The following is a 15,602-nucleotide window of genomic DNA, read 5'->3' as shown; positions in this document are numbered from 1 at the left end:
GTTTTCATTCTAAACCCCAGCCTTTCCATATGTTTATTTTTAGCCTAAATCCTGGGATTCATATTCCCCTTCCACGTGGAAATGCCCCCTGTAATGTGGAGAACTCCTCGTGTTCAGTAGAGCTCTGCCATTCCTGTCAGGAGATTTGGGTGGAAAAGGAAAACTAAAGACAACAGACAGCTCCAGGTTCTGGATTCCTTCCCTGTCCTGGAAATCAGGGAGCATCTTCCCAAAGGAGTGGGGCTGTTAAAGAGAACAGACCCTGAGGGGACCGAGTCTGCTCTTTAACATGGGTCAAGTTACCACTTTGCCTTGTCCTTGGGAACTTTTTTCCATGAATTATGTCCAGAGCAGGTTTTTTTGGTGCATGTTTCTGTTAGAAACCCGTTAATGTAATTCAGGTAATTCTCCAGAGCGCTGTTTGCTCTTTAAGTGCTCTTTAATTGACAAGGACTGGCTTAGAACTTTCTCCAGCTGCTGATTTATAGCTCAGGCTCCTCACTCTGCTTTTTCCTGCCATCCTCCTCCTGCTTTTCCTTTGAAACCACCACAAACTTCTGATCCTGATAGATGGAACTCGAGCCAGTGACATCATCCCACAATTAAAGTGGAGGAGGGAGAAGATTCATTTGCTTAGGCCTTTTCCTGAGCTGTGCAATCCTAGAACTTCTCTGTCGCTCCGTGCTTGTTTTCCCCATCCATATTTCTCCCGGTTAATGGGATCCTGCCGGGGACAGTAGGAGCAGTGTTTTGTTACTCTGGCAACAAGAGCCAAACTTTCAGATGTTATTTTGCTTCTACTAAAAAAAAAAAAAAAACCACTGCCAGTTATGATGTAAACATTTGCAGCTCCCCCTAAATCTCTTTTCTTTCAGGAGTTGAAGCGAAATGGCCCTTCCGAGGGCAAAGCGAGGGATTGGAGCAGACATTTCCAGCTGGGTGGGATTTGGGGAGATCCTCGGTGATCAGCTCGGACTCTTTTGAAGTGGCATATTTACTGCCAGCCTCATTGGAGGGGATGGAGCTTCTCAGCAGCACTGAGAGGCCAAATCCTCCTTTGGATTTCTTTAGGAAAAGATTGGATGCTCTTCCAGCTGCAATTGCCTGAAGTCTTCAGCAGAATTTCATAGGAAGTGCTGAAAATACTCCAGCATTTCTCCTGAGAGAACTAATCCCACCAGGAATTCGAGGCCAGGGTGCCACTTCAAACCATGTTTGTAGTTTTCAGACGAGCAGGGATTTGCCACATTCGGATGGAGATGGAGAGGGAGCCATTCCTTCAGGAATGAGGGATCCTCTCCCTCTTGGCTGAGTTATGGCACTCCAGCAACTTTCCCACCCAGGCAGGTGCTGTGTGGGTCACCCTCAGTATTCCCTGGAGTGACCTCTCCCAGTGCTGGTCACTTGCAGGAGCCTGGGTCGCCCGTCTGTGACTCGTTCCTTGAGCTCTTGCAGCCAGCAGCTCCAGTTTAGGAAGATTTCCCTGACACTGGAGTGTTTTTCTCTGGATTATCCAGCCATTCCTTACTTAGCTGTACATTGACTAAAACCCAGCAATAACATTCTGCTGGAAAAAAAATCCAACCCCAACCATTTCAGCCAAAGGCTTTTTTGGTATTGCTCAAAATAGTGAATTACTGTAGAGATCTGGAATTGCCCACTCCTGAAAACTCTTCCTTTGGGAAGCAGTTTCATGGCTTTTGCCGTGCTTGCTGCTGGCACTGAACCATTTTTCACAAACTTTTGCAATTGTGTAGATCTGGGGACTCCTAAGGGACCTTAAAGTTCATCCAGTGCCACCCCTGCCATGGGACATCTTCCACTATCCCAGGTTGTTCCAAGCAGGAGCAGGGGACAATTCCAGGGATGGGGCAGCCAGAAATTCTCTGGGAATTCCATTCCAGCACCTCACCACCCTCACAGGGAGGAATTTCTTCCCAATATCCCATCTCCTCCTGCCCCCTGGCAGTGGGAAGCCATTCCCTTTGTCCTGTCACTCCATCCCTTGTCCAAAGTCTCTCCCCATCTTTCTTGGAGCTCCTTCAGGCACTGCAAGGCCACGGTTTGGTCACCCTGAAGCTTCTCCAAGTTGAACAATCCCAATTGTCCCAGCCTTTCCCTGCAGGAAGGGTGCTCCATCCCTCTGAAGCGCAGGTTGGTTTTGGGAAGTGCCATCAGGTAACTCCAGAGCTGTCCTGAGAAGTTTCCCTCGGAGGACAATTCCCTGGGAGGATCTTGGAGCAGGAGATGAGTCAGAGGAACCATCCCCATTTCCTTTCTTCCCGATATCCCCTTGAATGTGATACAGGGAGCTGAGATGAGGTAACTCCTGTTTCCATAACCAGTCATTTCTCCTGAAATTCCATCTGCACTCCAACTGCCAATTAACTGTAATTAACCTTTGCACGTGTGCTGGTTTCAAGTGGATTTTCAATGGAAATGTTTGGATTTGATGCATTTGACATCATTGTTCAGGGCCTGAACCCATCCCTGCTGGAAATCAAAGCAAAGCCACACTTTGCCATCACTCCTCTCACTCCACCCGACCAGGGCAGAAGGAAAAGGGACATTTGGGGACGTTTAGGTGACTCAGTGGCTGCAGGTTGTGTTCCTGCGTTTCTCCAGGACGGGAAGGGAATCTTGGATCACCGAGAAAGCATCTGGGATGGTTTATTCTTCTTATCCAATTAAATAATGCCCCTGCTAAAAACACACTCTGGAATTCTCCTTTTTGGTTTCTCCCCACTCCGTGGAGCTGAAATCAGTTTCCCTTGCCCTGCCTGTGATTTTGGGGAATTTCCAGGAGGTGCTCCCTGTTCTATGGCCCTGCAGGGGGTTCCCTAATGAAGCTTTGACAGATTTAAGGTCACTTTTTGCACGGTTCCACTCAGCACTCCCAGAAATGCACAGCAGGGACAGTTCCCCTGCTCTGAGCTGCTTTTAGGAGCCTTTGATTTATGCTGAATTTCTTTTCACATTTCACGTCAGAAAGAAATAACAAGTTTAGGTACAAGTTGTCGTTGGGGAAGGGAAGGTCTCCAAGTGAAGCTTTAGGAAGCAGCTCATTAAATTCCTGGTGAAACCCTCACTTTAAGAGCAGTGGATGATTTTTATTTTGTTTTCAGCTACCTTAACCCAACACACTTTTATTTGCAGAGCAATTAATTGGGACATTAATGGGAATAAAGCACCTGCAAGCTCTTGCAGTGGGATTTTCTGCAAAGCCCTTATCCCACAACACTGCATTTCCTTTATACTGGAATCTTTCAGGATGTGAGCCACTAAGTGAATGTTTTGTTGGCACGAAAGGCAGGAGATGGTTTTAGTTTAAGGCTCCAAAAGTTTCAGACTGAAAAGAATCAGGGACAGGGAGTTATCTTTTCGAAGAGGACTCTTATCAGCAGAGCTTCTTATCATTTGAAGGAGCTGTGTTTGTCATTGGAATGTGTTTGGCCATCAGTGTCCCAGGATTTTCAGCTTCCAGAAACATCCACTCGTTCTGTGATTCCAAACCTCACTTTGGTTTAAAGAAACATTCCTGCATTCCTGCTGTAGAAATGGGAAAAAAAAACCATGGAAAAAAGGCACCAAGATCCCAATGTTCTTGGTTTTGGGCTTTTTATAGGTAGGCAAACACATGTGCTTGCCCAGATTAATAAAAGAGCTCAAAACAGTAGCAAGAATGGGGTTTAGAAGGTTCAAAGATGGGGTTTAGAAGGTTCAAAGATGGGGTTTAGAAGGTTCAAAATGTTTTAGAAGGTTCAAAAATGTGTTTTAGAAGGTTCAAAGATGGGGTTTAGAAGGTTCAAAATGTGTTTAGAAGGTTCAAAGATGGGGTTTAGAAGGTTCAAAGATGGGGTTTAGAAGGTTCAAAATGTTTTAGAAGGTTCAAAAATGGTGTTTTAGAAGGTTCAAAAATGGAGTATAGAAGGTTCAAAATGTGTTTAAAAGGTTCAAAATGTGTTTTAGAAGGTTCAAAAATGGGGTTTAGTAGCTTCAAAATGTGTTTAGAAGGTTCAAAAACGGGGTTTAGAAGGTTCAAAATGTTTTAGAAGGTTCAAAGATGTGTTTTAGAAGGTTCAAAATGTTTTAGAAGGTTTGAAAATGGAGTATAGAATGTTCAAAATGTGTTTTAAAGGTTCAAAATGTGTTTTAGAAGGCTCAAAGATGGGGTTTAGAAGGTTCAAGCTGCCAAGGCCCAGCCTGAGGAATGGGTGTTTTAAACAAACTTCACTATCCCCAAACCTTTACCTGTTTTTGGAGTTTAAAGTCTTAAGTGATTCCCAAAGAATAAATCTCAGGGGTAAGTAAATCAGCAGAGGATGTGATGGGAATCAAACCATGGTTGAATAATTTTGAAAGAAATGAAAAGAAAACTTCCTATATTTTATTCTTTTTTAAAAAAAATTCCCTTTCATGCCCAGGCAGTTGAATGTTAAGTGGGAATTATTTGTTATGGGATAAAATGGACATGGAAGGAAAGGGAGCAGAGAGAGTAGCTGCTTTTCATCATAAATAATAATTTTATTATGTTTGGTGTGGGAAATAGCTCACTGAAGAAGGGTCAAAATCTAGACATTTGGGAGATCAATTGTTTTCATGTCCCAAATCATCAAGATTTGAAGAGAGAATGATAGAGGGGGGGGAAAAGGGGGAGAGGAGAGAGAAAACCCCCAGGAGAAAGGCAGAGATTCAGGTCAGTGGGATGACACAGGGGGAGAATCTCAGAATCCCGGAATGGTTGGGTTGGAAGGGATTTTAGGGTCATCCCATCCCACCCCATGTCATGGACAAGGACACCTTCACTCTCCCAGGTGCTCCAGCCCAAAGCATTCCAGGATTCTGTGCCCGTGGGGTTGTTCAGTCACTCCCAGCCCTGCTGAATTTGACAGTTGAGAAATAAATGAGAAAAAAGTCCTTTCCAACCTGCAGGTGATCAGTGGGACAGGCTGTGCTCCTGACAGTATCGGGTGCTTCCAAAACTAATACCGTGGGATGAGAGAATTCTGCTTATTCCTGTAAAACCAGACTGGGACATCCTTGAGCAGCTTGGTGCTGATGCTGTCTCAGAACACCCAAGATCCCGATAAAATCCCGACAACACCCTGGAGGTCATTTCTGGAGGTCACCTCCTCTTCCTCCCACACTCTCTGGGGAAATTTGGGTCCACCCCCTCATCCATGGCCACCCACCCGCAGATCAGCTGAGAAATCATTCTTTGTTCAGCAGAACCTTTGTTAACAATGTTATTTTTGCTCTTTGTTCTCTTCCCTTGGTTTGAAAGATTCCTTTTGTTCATTATGTTCGATGTTTAAAAATCCCTCATTTGTGGCTCATAAAAACTGAACCTGAGTGTGGGGCTGGGTTTGAGAAATGCAAGGGGGACTTGTTATTAATTACATACATTGATTTTATTCTGATTTTTGTTTCAAGAAGGGAATTAAAATGAGTTTATCCCAAAGCCATTTTTAAGTGCTTTGAGATGGATCAACTGTTGTGGGGTTTGAAGCCTCTGAGGGACTTGGTGTCTTCTCCAGCCAAATGCAGATGGGATAAACATAAGCATTAATTAGGAATTCCTAAATCCACACCTTCCTGTTGATAGGAATACAAATGTTGCTGCAATGAATGCCTTGGCTGTGGGAAGGAATGTCTTGGATTTGGGTGTTCACGCAGGAAAACCTTGCTCAGTGATTTCTGCTGGGCTGCTGATGTTATCACACTCACAGTAGGATCTGTCACTCTGTCCCAATTAATTTATCATAATTAACATAATTATCAATCCCACAAACCCAGTATGGGAATCCATATGTGCTCCATGTCCTGGGGGAAACCCTTGTGGCTGGGAGCAGCTGGGACTGAAGGACAGCTTCTCTCATGGTTCCTTTAGTGGGTTTTGGTGTTGGAGCTGGACTTGTTTGGATGGTTCAGGGGGTATTCCTGGTTCTGTTTGGTTGGATGGTTCAGGGGGTATTCCTGGTTCTGTTTGGTTGCATGGTTCAGGGGGTATTCCTGGTTCTGTTTGGTTGCATGGTTCAGGGGGTATTCCTGGTTCTGTTTGGTTGCATGGTTCAGGGGGTATTCCTGGTTCTAGCTTGGGTGGTTCATGGGGTGTTTCTGATCTGGGAGTGCATCTCTCTTTAGAGGGTGGGATGAGGGAGCTGGGAAGCCTCAGGAAGAGACAGATGAGAGGAGATCTCATCCGTGTCCATCTGCAGGGAGGGGCAGAGCATGGACCAGGCACTGCTCCGAGGGCCCAGCGATGGGAGAAGAGGGAATGGTCAGGACCTGAGCATGGCAAGTTCCACCTGGACATGAGGAAGCACTCTTCCTGTGTGGGAACAGCTTGTCCAGAGAGGGTGTGGAGTCTCCCTCAGGAGACATCCCAGACCTGGACACAATCCCATGCTCTGGGCTGGCCCTGCTGGGCAGGGAGCTGGGACCAGCTGCCCCTCTGTGCTCCTTGCAGCTGCCCCTTGCTGGCACTCCCTGGTTCTCAGCCTCTCTCTCCTGCCCTCTCCACAGGTGCTGCAGGGGGCTCAGCTCATCGCCGTGGCCTCGGCCGAGCCCGCGTCCGGCGGCGTGGACGGCTCCCCGCTCCAGGGCAGCGACATCCAGGTGCAGTACGTGCAGCTGACGCCCGTGACAGACCACTCTGCCACCAACCAAGTACGGAGTGAGCCCTTCCTTCTCTAGCTGTCTCCATTTCCCCCACTGAAAGTGCTTAACTTGCTTGAAACATCTGTCAGATGTGTTTTGTATCTACCCACAAATACAGGGAGCTCGTGATCCTCTTTCCAAACCATAAAAACCATCATTTATAATAAGAAACATCAAATTTTTTTTTTAAGGTAGAAATGGTCCTTGACTGTTCCTGCTCTTCTGTCCTTGCCCAGTGCCTCTGGAGAAGTTATTTTGGTCACCAGTGTGTCCTTGAAGGCTGAGAGCCATCGCGAAGGACAGCACCAAAAACGTGTCTGCAATCAGCCAAAAAGCATTTTCATACTGAGGTTTCCCTCAGAAGAGTTATTCCTGTTCTGACAGCAGCTTTCCAGTTGTTTTGATGAACAGAAATTCCTGCAGCACTTGGAAGTGAACACTTGATCCTCTCCGTTATGGAGGAGGAATTATTGGGGAATTTTTGGTCTTTTTTAATCACTTCGAACAGTTGCGAATCGGAGACAGGAAAAGTCCGTCATCAGCTTGAAGCTTCGGTGACAGCACCACAAAATTGATTTAAAACAGTTGGAACAAGTTTTTCTGAATTTGGTCCCACGTGGTTTTGAAAATCCCACTCCCTGGGGAAGCCAAGTGCTTGTGGAATTTTTTTTGCCTCAGCACCGCCCCTGTCAATATTTTGTTTTTAATTGCTTGTAAGAGTGCTCTGGACACTGAGGGTGTTCTGCAGGGATTGTGCCTTGCTTTTTATGGATTCTCCATCACTGCTGCTCCTGTGGATTTAATAAATCCAAGAATAACGGGATACCCAGAGTTGGGAAGCACCCACAAAGATCATGACCCCAAATAAGCGAAGCAGGTGCTGAGAGGTGTTCCTCATGCTGCTGTCCCCACTCCAGGCCTGTGGAATTCCCACTTTTCCCTCCCATGGGGTTTCTCCTCGTGCCTGTGCTCCCTCCTCATCCAGCTCCTCCTCAGGAAGGAGTTATGGAGCAAAATTCCCAAGAGCAGCAGCCACCCCAGGAGTTCCTCCCTCTTCAGGGACACTTTGCACCGTGTTAGATTTTAATGCTGTGGTTAATCACAGAGGTTTACAGGGAGCCCAGGGAAAGCAGGGAAGGAATGTGACAGCAAAAGGGGATGAAAGGAAAAACAGACAAGCCCCAAAACAAGTTGGCCATAAATATGGCCTCACTTTGCACCGAGTGAAAGCCGAGGATCTGGAAAGGAGTTGGAGAAACCAACTTGGTGTTTGCATTGCTCTGAGTTTATCCATAGCTCAGGAGCTTTTTTTGTGGATAAAACTATGCAGTTGTCCTGTGGAGAAGGATCTCTTATCTGAAGGGAAAAGTCTTATCTGAGGGAAGGGAAAACCCTCCGAGTGAGGCTGCCCTGATACTTCCACCTGGTTCTTTGTCGAGGTGCTGAGATGTTCCTGAGGATTTTGTAGCTCTTTGTCAATCAAAGCTCATTCAAGTGGAATTTGTTTTCCACCTGGCTTGGATTCTGTGGCAATTCCCTGTTTGAAACAGCACAAATGTGGATTTATTTCATGTCTCACAACAACGTACCAGTTTTCTGCCCTTTTTTTCCTGAAATGAATCCCTTCTCTGAGTTCCACTGGAGCAGAGCAAAATCCACTTCAATTCTGTATTTTCAGTGCATTCGTGAATGATTTTTGCTTGGCTTCTTTTCATGTTTTGACAGCAGTTTGCAAAGTCTAGAAATACAGAATATTTGGATTAAAATTCTGTGCTCCAATGCAATGCTGGTGGTAAATTTTGTTAGATTTGGAAAAAACCCCGCCATCATTCCAAATACAAATTCTTGTAATCCTTTCAGGTCTGAGTGTTGGGTCAATATTTGGTGTTGCTCTTGTGCTGATATTTGATAATATCAAAATTCTGTTTACTCAATACACTTCTCCTCTAAATGGGAAAGAAAACTTGGAGGATTATTTAAAAACTTTTGTGCTATCAAATTTAGCAATCTCATAGATTTTTTTCAGCACCTTGGCATGAATTCATTGAACTTCTAAGCAAACACAAAATACCCTTCAAATTAAACAAGCAAAAAAAATTTCCTGTGGCCGAATGCAATTACTGGCAACAAGGCAGAGGGAAATAAATGAGTTTAGGAGCAACACTTGATGGTTTTGAACCCCTGGGATTTTAATTTGAATAATGAGTAAGTTGACACTGTGTAGTAAAACCTAAAAGCTGGGAAATCTGGTGGATTTTCCACCCTCGTGGATCTTCTGGCAGGTTCAAGGCTGGGAGCACAAAGCAGGGCCTCAAATGAGGCTTTTTTTATCACAGAAATCCTGTCAGAGAGAGAATTCTGTGTCCAGGGTGTTGCATAGAGCATCCATTCCAGGGGTTTATGAGGGAAAATGCAGCAAGGGCAGATCTCTGGAATCAGGGGGAGTTTAGAGGGGAAAAGTCCTGAATTCCTTGCCCTTTGCTGGGAGTTTTCCCCGTGCTGTGATCCCGGCTGCTGGCAGGGGACGCTTTCCTGGGTGTGAGGGGCTCTCTCCAAGCCAGTGCAGCTGTTCTGGATGCTGCTCCTCTCACAGCTCTCGGGGTGTTTTTCCTGCCTCTCAGGGATTTGGGAGTTTGCCGTGGGATTATCCCTCCCCAGCATCGTTCCTGGTAGGCAGCGAGTTGGTTTGTGAAGAGATTTCCTTTGAAGGTTTCAATCAGTCGTGCTCACTTTTAATTCTTCCTGGTTTTCCTTGGAAAGTGAGGAGAGGCAGGAGGAATTTTCCCTGAGGAAAAGCTGACTGTAGTTGTGCTGTTCTCACTTCACCCAGAATAGGGAAAGGCTGCAGTGGGGAAAATCAGCATTTTTAGGCACTATCCTGCTCCAACTGGGAAATTCCAAGGACAAGGCCAGCAGGTGATTGCACTCCCCTTACCCCCAACAGCTCTGGCACTCCAGAACTCCCTCTTGTCTTTTCCAGGATCATCCTTGGTGGCCTTTCCTTGCAGATCCCTGCCCAGCTCCCTATTCCCAAAGTCACTCTGTTGGGATGAGCCTTCCACAGCTTTAGCACGTTTGGTGCCAGACCCTGGGTTTATTTCCTTTATTTGGAGCTGGTTCTTTTCTTGAGGAGAGAGAGGGAATAATTGCCTTGGTGCCACTCATGATTTTGTAGATCTTTATCATAATTGCATTCTTTCAGCCTCCTCGTTAGGCTTCATGGGGACTCTTGATGTTATTTTTGGTGCCTCTGTCACAGAGCCCACATCCATGTGGATTTTGCTCTGGAATTTTTTCCTCTGGTATACACAAACACTTTATATTTGTATAATAAGTTCACATTCGCTTGGTAACACCAATAGAAAGCACTGTTGGATTGATTTCCTGCTGTCCTGTTCCCCTTTGCAGGGCACTGATTCCCTTCAATCAGCAATCCAGCCAGAAATGCAGATAGAACACGGAGCAATCCAAATCCAGTAAGAGGACTGAGGAATGTTGGGGAGCTGGCCGTGAACTCCAGCCAGAAATGGAGTGCCAGGGACTGGAAATTCCTCCCAGGCTCGTGGCCACACCTCGGAACCTCCAGCCATGCCCTGCTTGGCCTCCTGGAATAATTCCAGCTTCATCCGGAGCTGCATCACGACACCAATCGAAGTCCTGGCCTTCAGAAAAACCCCATGGGCTGCACTTCGAGCCCCTCAGAGAGGACAAACCAAACCTTTCAGAGGGAGAGGAAGAACTCTCCTGCATCCAAACTGTGAGACTCAGTCCCTGCCCATCCCGTTGGTTCCTCCTGTGAAAGCGCCGTTGGAATGTCCGCAGGTGGTGCAGGTGTTGCTGCCCTGCAGCACCTGCTTTACCACAGAGAGAAAGCTCCAGAGCTCAGATATTTTTCACTGTTGGAACAACCTTTTTTTTTATTTGCTATGGTGTTTATAACAAAAAAAAAAAAAAAGGAAAATATTTCAAAAAAAGGAAAAATTCCTTGACAAGCAAGTCTTGGCCTTTTGCTGGTGTTTTCTGTTCAGTGTCATGAAAACTGTATTTGCAGAAGACTAACAATTCTGTTTGTACTGTTGCTTAACTACTTTTCTAGGGGAAAAATGCTTTAAAAATGCTGTAATTATGCATTTCTAATGAAAAATAAATGTGTATTTATGAATAGTGCAGCTCTAAATTGCTCTGCCTGGGGAATGAGTCCAGGTTGGCTGGGCAGGAATGTTGTCCTGGAGGAGCTGGGAATGGATCCACATGAAGCCTCTAAGGAAGAGCCTGTCTCAGACCATTTTATTATTTAAATTCCCAATCCCAGACCATTTTGTTACTTAAATTCCCAATCCCAGACCATTTTGTTATCTGCATTCCCAGTGCAAGAAAAATGGGATAGTTGAGTTTTTGAGTCTGCCAAATTCGATGAATTTATGAAATAATTTTGTTTAATGTGAACAGTTCTGAGCTCTCTCCCTTTCAGTTCCTCCTGCCTCCTTTGTCCAGCAGTTCCTCAGAGTGGCATTCATCCATCTGAACCCAACATCCAAGAGCCAGGTGAAGTCCCCTCTCCTCTGGAAGTTCTGGGAAATTTAATCGGGATTTTGACAAAGCACCATTGTCTGATTTGCTAATCATGAGTGGAAAGGAAACCTGTTTGCTGCTGTAACCTGGTTATTTTAATTTTGCATGTTTGGGAAAATAGGGTTTGGAAACGAGAGCTTGGAAAATAGGGTTTGAGAAACAGAGTTTGGAAAATAAGAGAGGGAGGTGCTGCTTTGTATTTGATTTTCAGCTGATTTCCCATCTGATCATTCCCAAGATATGGCTCAGAATGCATTTAAGGAATTGATAAATGAGATATAGCCACAAATCCCACATGGCTGAATCCAGGAGAACTTGAATTTTTATTTTTTTTATTACCAAAGGAAGGGTTAAGCACCCCCAGCTTCTGGGAATGTTGTCCCTGGTAAGTGTTACACTTTCCATAAATTCCTCCTTCTCTTTGGGATATTTCTTGACACAGAAGCACAATGCAAACAACCACAGCTTATGGAGCTCAGGGTTTGCAGCAGGCCAAGAATTTGGCTGTTTTCAGCTCCTTTTGGAGTGGTTTTTCTCAAACTGAGGGATCTTTGAAGAGCTTGGCACCCAAAGAGAGGCCTAAAAATAAAGCAAGGCCTGGACATTTTAATAATCATGGAATTATGGAATGATTTGGGTTGGGAGGGACCTTAAGGATCATCCAGATCCACCCCTGCCATGGGCAAGGACACCTTCCATTATCCCAGGTTATTCCAGCCTGGCCTTGGGCACTGCCAGGGATCCAGGGGCAGCCCCAGCTGCTCTGGGAAATCCATCCCAGGGCCTCCCCACCCTCCCAGGGAACAATTCCTTCCCAATATCCCATCTCTCCCTGCCCTCAGTGGGAATCCATTCCCTGGGTCCTGTCAGGCTGAGTTGGGAATTCCCCTCCATTCCTCTGGTTTGTGGTGAGCTCAGGATTTTGTTCTCTTTGCATTTTCCAGCCGAGGTTCAGGAGGAGGTTGAGCTCAGGAGACTCCAGCACTGAGCCAGGGATTCTGGTGAGTATTCCCTGTCCCTGCTCCCTCTCTCTGGGTTCAATCTCCTTGTCCAGGCAGGAAATGTCTCCAGGAATGTTGGATGTGTTTTCCAGGCATCACAGGCTGTGCCACCAACAAAGAAATCATTCCCAAAAATGAATAATTCAGGGATGAATTCCCTCCTGGGAAGGTCTGTGAGGTTCTGTGCAGTGGGAAGGCACCTTCACCTCGAGGTTGTGCCAAAACCACATCTACAAAACAGGAAGAAATCCACAAAACAGGAAGAAATCCTGCAAGTATTACAAGATAAGGAAGCAGGAGCTCCTGGGGGCCCTGAGGGTTGAGAAGGTTGGTGTTGGTTCCCCACAGATGTGGTTCCATCCTTGAAGATGATTTTCAGTAAATCAACTAGGAGCACTCAAATTACATCTCCTGTAGCTCCCAGCCTCTGCCTTTTTTACTAATAATGTTCTTTTTCCCTCAGCAAACCTTCCAACATCCTCATTTTTCACTGTTCTTTTCCTCCTCACGCTGCTTCTGTTCAAGAGAGATTGAGACCAGGCGTGTTCAGAGGACATTTCTTGCACGGTTAAACTTGGATCAGCTGCTTATTTTATTGGAATTCATCTCATGCCCTGCAGATTCCAGTTTTCCTGGGATGATTTTGGTGAGGGCAATATTTTGATGTGCAGATTTTGGGGGGGAGAGAGCCTCTGGTTACCCTGCTTGGCCCTGTTGGTTATTTTTAATATTCAGTTCACTAGAACCTGGACCATTTATCCTGATTTTGGATTCAAATTCTCTTAGTGGACCATTATTAAGACCCTTCAGATCACTGAATCTTGAATCCCACCTGAAAAGAAGAATCCTTTAGGGTTTCCATGCTCCTGATTAAAATATTCTGGTTTGGTGGATTGTACAGCAAGAAACTGGCCTGAGAAAAGTGCAGGGTGTTGGGAATTCCTTTCCTGGTTTTCTTTTTCTTTCTGTCTTTCCTTGGTAGTTTTATGTATTTATGTTTGATTTATTTGCAAAACAAATCTATAAAACTATCACCCTTCTGTGACCCAGCTAACTGGAATGTCCTCGTTAGCTGCATTTTCAGCCATTTCAGCATCGACACTTTGCCTGTAAAGCAAAGAATTCCATCCAAAAAGCTGCTTTGGTGCTTGTCTCCATCGTGGAGCTCCTGCTGTGTGGAGATCCTCTGGTGGCCCTGGATTTTATTATCCAATTCTATGGCTATGGAGTTTCATGTTAGAAAAACACTGGGAGAAAACCAATCCCTACAAAAAAACCCCAAGCCCGAATCGCTGCAGGATCTCAAACTCCTGTTAGCAATCAGTTTTCCTGCTGAATTCCCAATTATCCCAGCAGTGCAAATCTCGAGCTGTAACTGTAATTCAGCACAAACTGTTTCCCATTATCAGGGATAAGAATGTTCCTTTCATTCCTGGTGATCCCAAAGCTCTGGTGGGAGCTCCGCTGCTTCAGATGAGCCCTCGGCAGTCAGAGCTCATTTCCTGGGATGGAGCTGGGAAGAAGGGAATCACTGAGCTGGGGAAACTGAGATCCCTCTTCCGTGTGCTGCTGCAGACACACAGCCCCGGGGCTGCTGCCTGACACTCCTGAAGGTGGGTTTGGATCCCAAAAAATGGGGATTTCGGCAGCGAGGGGAGGCACGAGGAGCCCTGCAGAGCCCACATGCCAAGGCAGGGCTCAGCTCTCTTCTTCCTCCAGGTGATTTTTAATCAAATCTTGTTTTTATCATGGTAAATTGGATGGAAATGGAGAAAAACCTATTTTTCCCCATTTGTGTCTCATACAAAGTTTGCTTCAACAGTAAATGTTTCCTTTGTTTAAATTTTTTTGGCCTTTTTTTAAACAGAATTCCACTTTTCAAAGTTTCCTCCTCTTCCTTTTCTATTTGATTTTTCCTTTTTTGCAAAGGAAAAAATATCTTCTAGTGATATTTAATAAAATTTCATATTTTGGGCAGAAACTATATCTTCTCTCTTTTCTATATTTTACTTTTTTTTATTCATCATATAGATTTTTTAATTAACCAAGAGGTTGAGAAAGTTCTGTAGATCTGGTCCCTCAGGTTAATCTGTGTTTTGGATGTTTAATTAAACTGCCCAGTTCCATCTCTCCATCTCTGTGTTATGAGATTATCTTTTATATAATTATTATAATTCATATAATTTCCCAGTAAATGCATTATTCCAGGTCTTCCCTTTGAATTAAAGTGGTGGAGAAACACAACAAAAACCTGGATGGAAAACTGAGTTTAGGCTGAGCTTGCGCTCGTTGTCCTCAGTGTTCCATGCTGGAACGTGGCACTGGACTTTGATGGGATTTCAGAACAGAACCGTGAAAATGAGAAGAATCCCGGTGTCCCCCACTGATTCCCTGCTTTCCTTAGGGAACCTTTGGGATTTCTGTTTTCCAGATGCACTGGGCTTGCTTTGCTGAGCAGGATGTGAGCACTGGGCAGTGCAATCCACGGGACTTTGCTGGTTTCTTGTTGCCCCAGGGAGCAGAGCTCTGCTGTCTGGAGGTGGGAATGATTCCAGCTGGGAATGGTGGACTCTATATTCCATTTACCATTGGCTTGCTGGGAAAAGCAGGAAAAAACCTGGGAGCTGCCCAGCACTGTTTGAGGAGCTGAAAGGTATATATTTTTATATATATATATATATATATATATATATATATATATATATAAAAATTAATATATAATTAATTAATATAATATAATTAATATATATTTTAATATATATATGTGTATATATGTGTGTGTATATATATATGTATATATGTATATAATAGAGATATATTTTATATACATATACACTTATTTCTTTATTTTTATTTACTTGTATAACTATACACTTATTTCTTTATATATTTATTTATGTTAAAAATATAATAGAAAATATTAATATATTGATATATTTATATATTGATATATTAATATATTAATATATGTATATATATTCATTTATATATATACACACCACATATACAATATATGTATATTTATTGATATGTGCACCATATATAAAATATCAATTTATTGATATATTTACAATATGTACAATCTATAATAGATCATGGATAATTTATAAATACACACCGTATCTACAATATCTGTATTTATTTCGATATATGCACCATGGATACAATATGTATATTTATTTTTATATTTATACACCATATATACAACATATATTTCTATTTATATATCTGCACACCGTATGTGTTTATATTTATATATAAATATATTTATATATTTATGTTTATGTTTATATTATTTATATTTCCATCTATATTTATTTGTATTTATGTTAATAGTTATAATTTTTATTTTATACATTTATATTCATA

General features: G+C 43.8%; 1 protein-coding gene and 1 long non-coding RNA gene across 3 annotated transcripts in view; both read left to right on the top strand.

Annotated features, from left to right (window-relative positions):
* LOC125332117 (BTG3 associated nuclear protein) overlaps positions 1 to 10,822 on the top strand; it is a 115,648-nt gene extending 104,826 nt beyond the window's left edge. For both annotated transcript variants that reach the window (XM_048316751.1, XM_048316750.1), the window contains exons 12-13: positions 6,526 to 6,669; positions 10,069 to 10,822. In XM_048316751.1, coding sequence (XP_048172708.1) covers positions 6,526 to 6,669; positions 10,069 to 10,140 — 216 coding nt within the window. In that variant the 3' untranslated portion in view covers positions 10,141 to 10,822. The remainder of the gene's footprint in view (positions 1 to 6,525; positions 6,670 to 10,068) is intronic.
* Positions 10,823 to 12,026: 1,204 nt separating this feature from the next.
* On the top strand, positions 12,027 to 14,953 carry LOC125332110. The gene is made up of 3 exons (XR_007206365.1): positions 12,027 to 12,879; positions 13,643 to 13,846; positions 14,665 to 14,953. It is a non-coding gene; the product is annotated as an uncharacterized LOC125332110 (long non-coding RNA).
* Positions 14,954 to 15,602: the final 649 nt, after the last annotated feature.

Source organism: Corvus hawaiiensis, chromosome 12 (genome assembly GCF_020740725.1).
Source record: "Corvus hawaiiensis isolate bCorHaw1 chromosome 12, bCorHaw1.pri.cur, whole genome shotgun sequence".
Taxonomy (NCBI): Eukaryota; Metazoa; Chordata; class Aves; order Passeriformes; family Corvidae; genus Corvus; species Corvus hawaiiensis.
The sequence above is the reverse complement of the archived record's forward strand: the minus strand, read 5'-3'. Positions and strand labels throughout refer to the sequence as shown.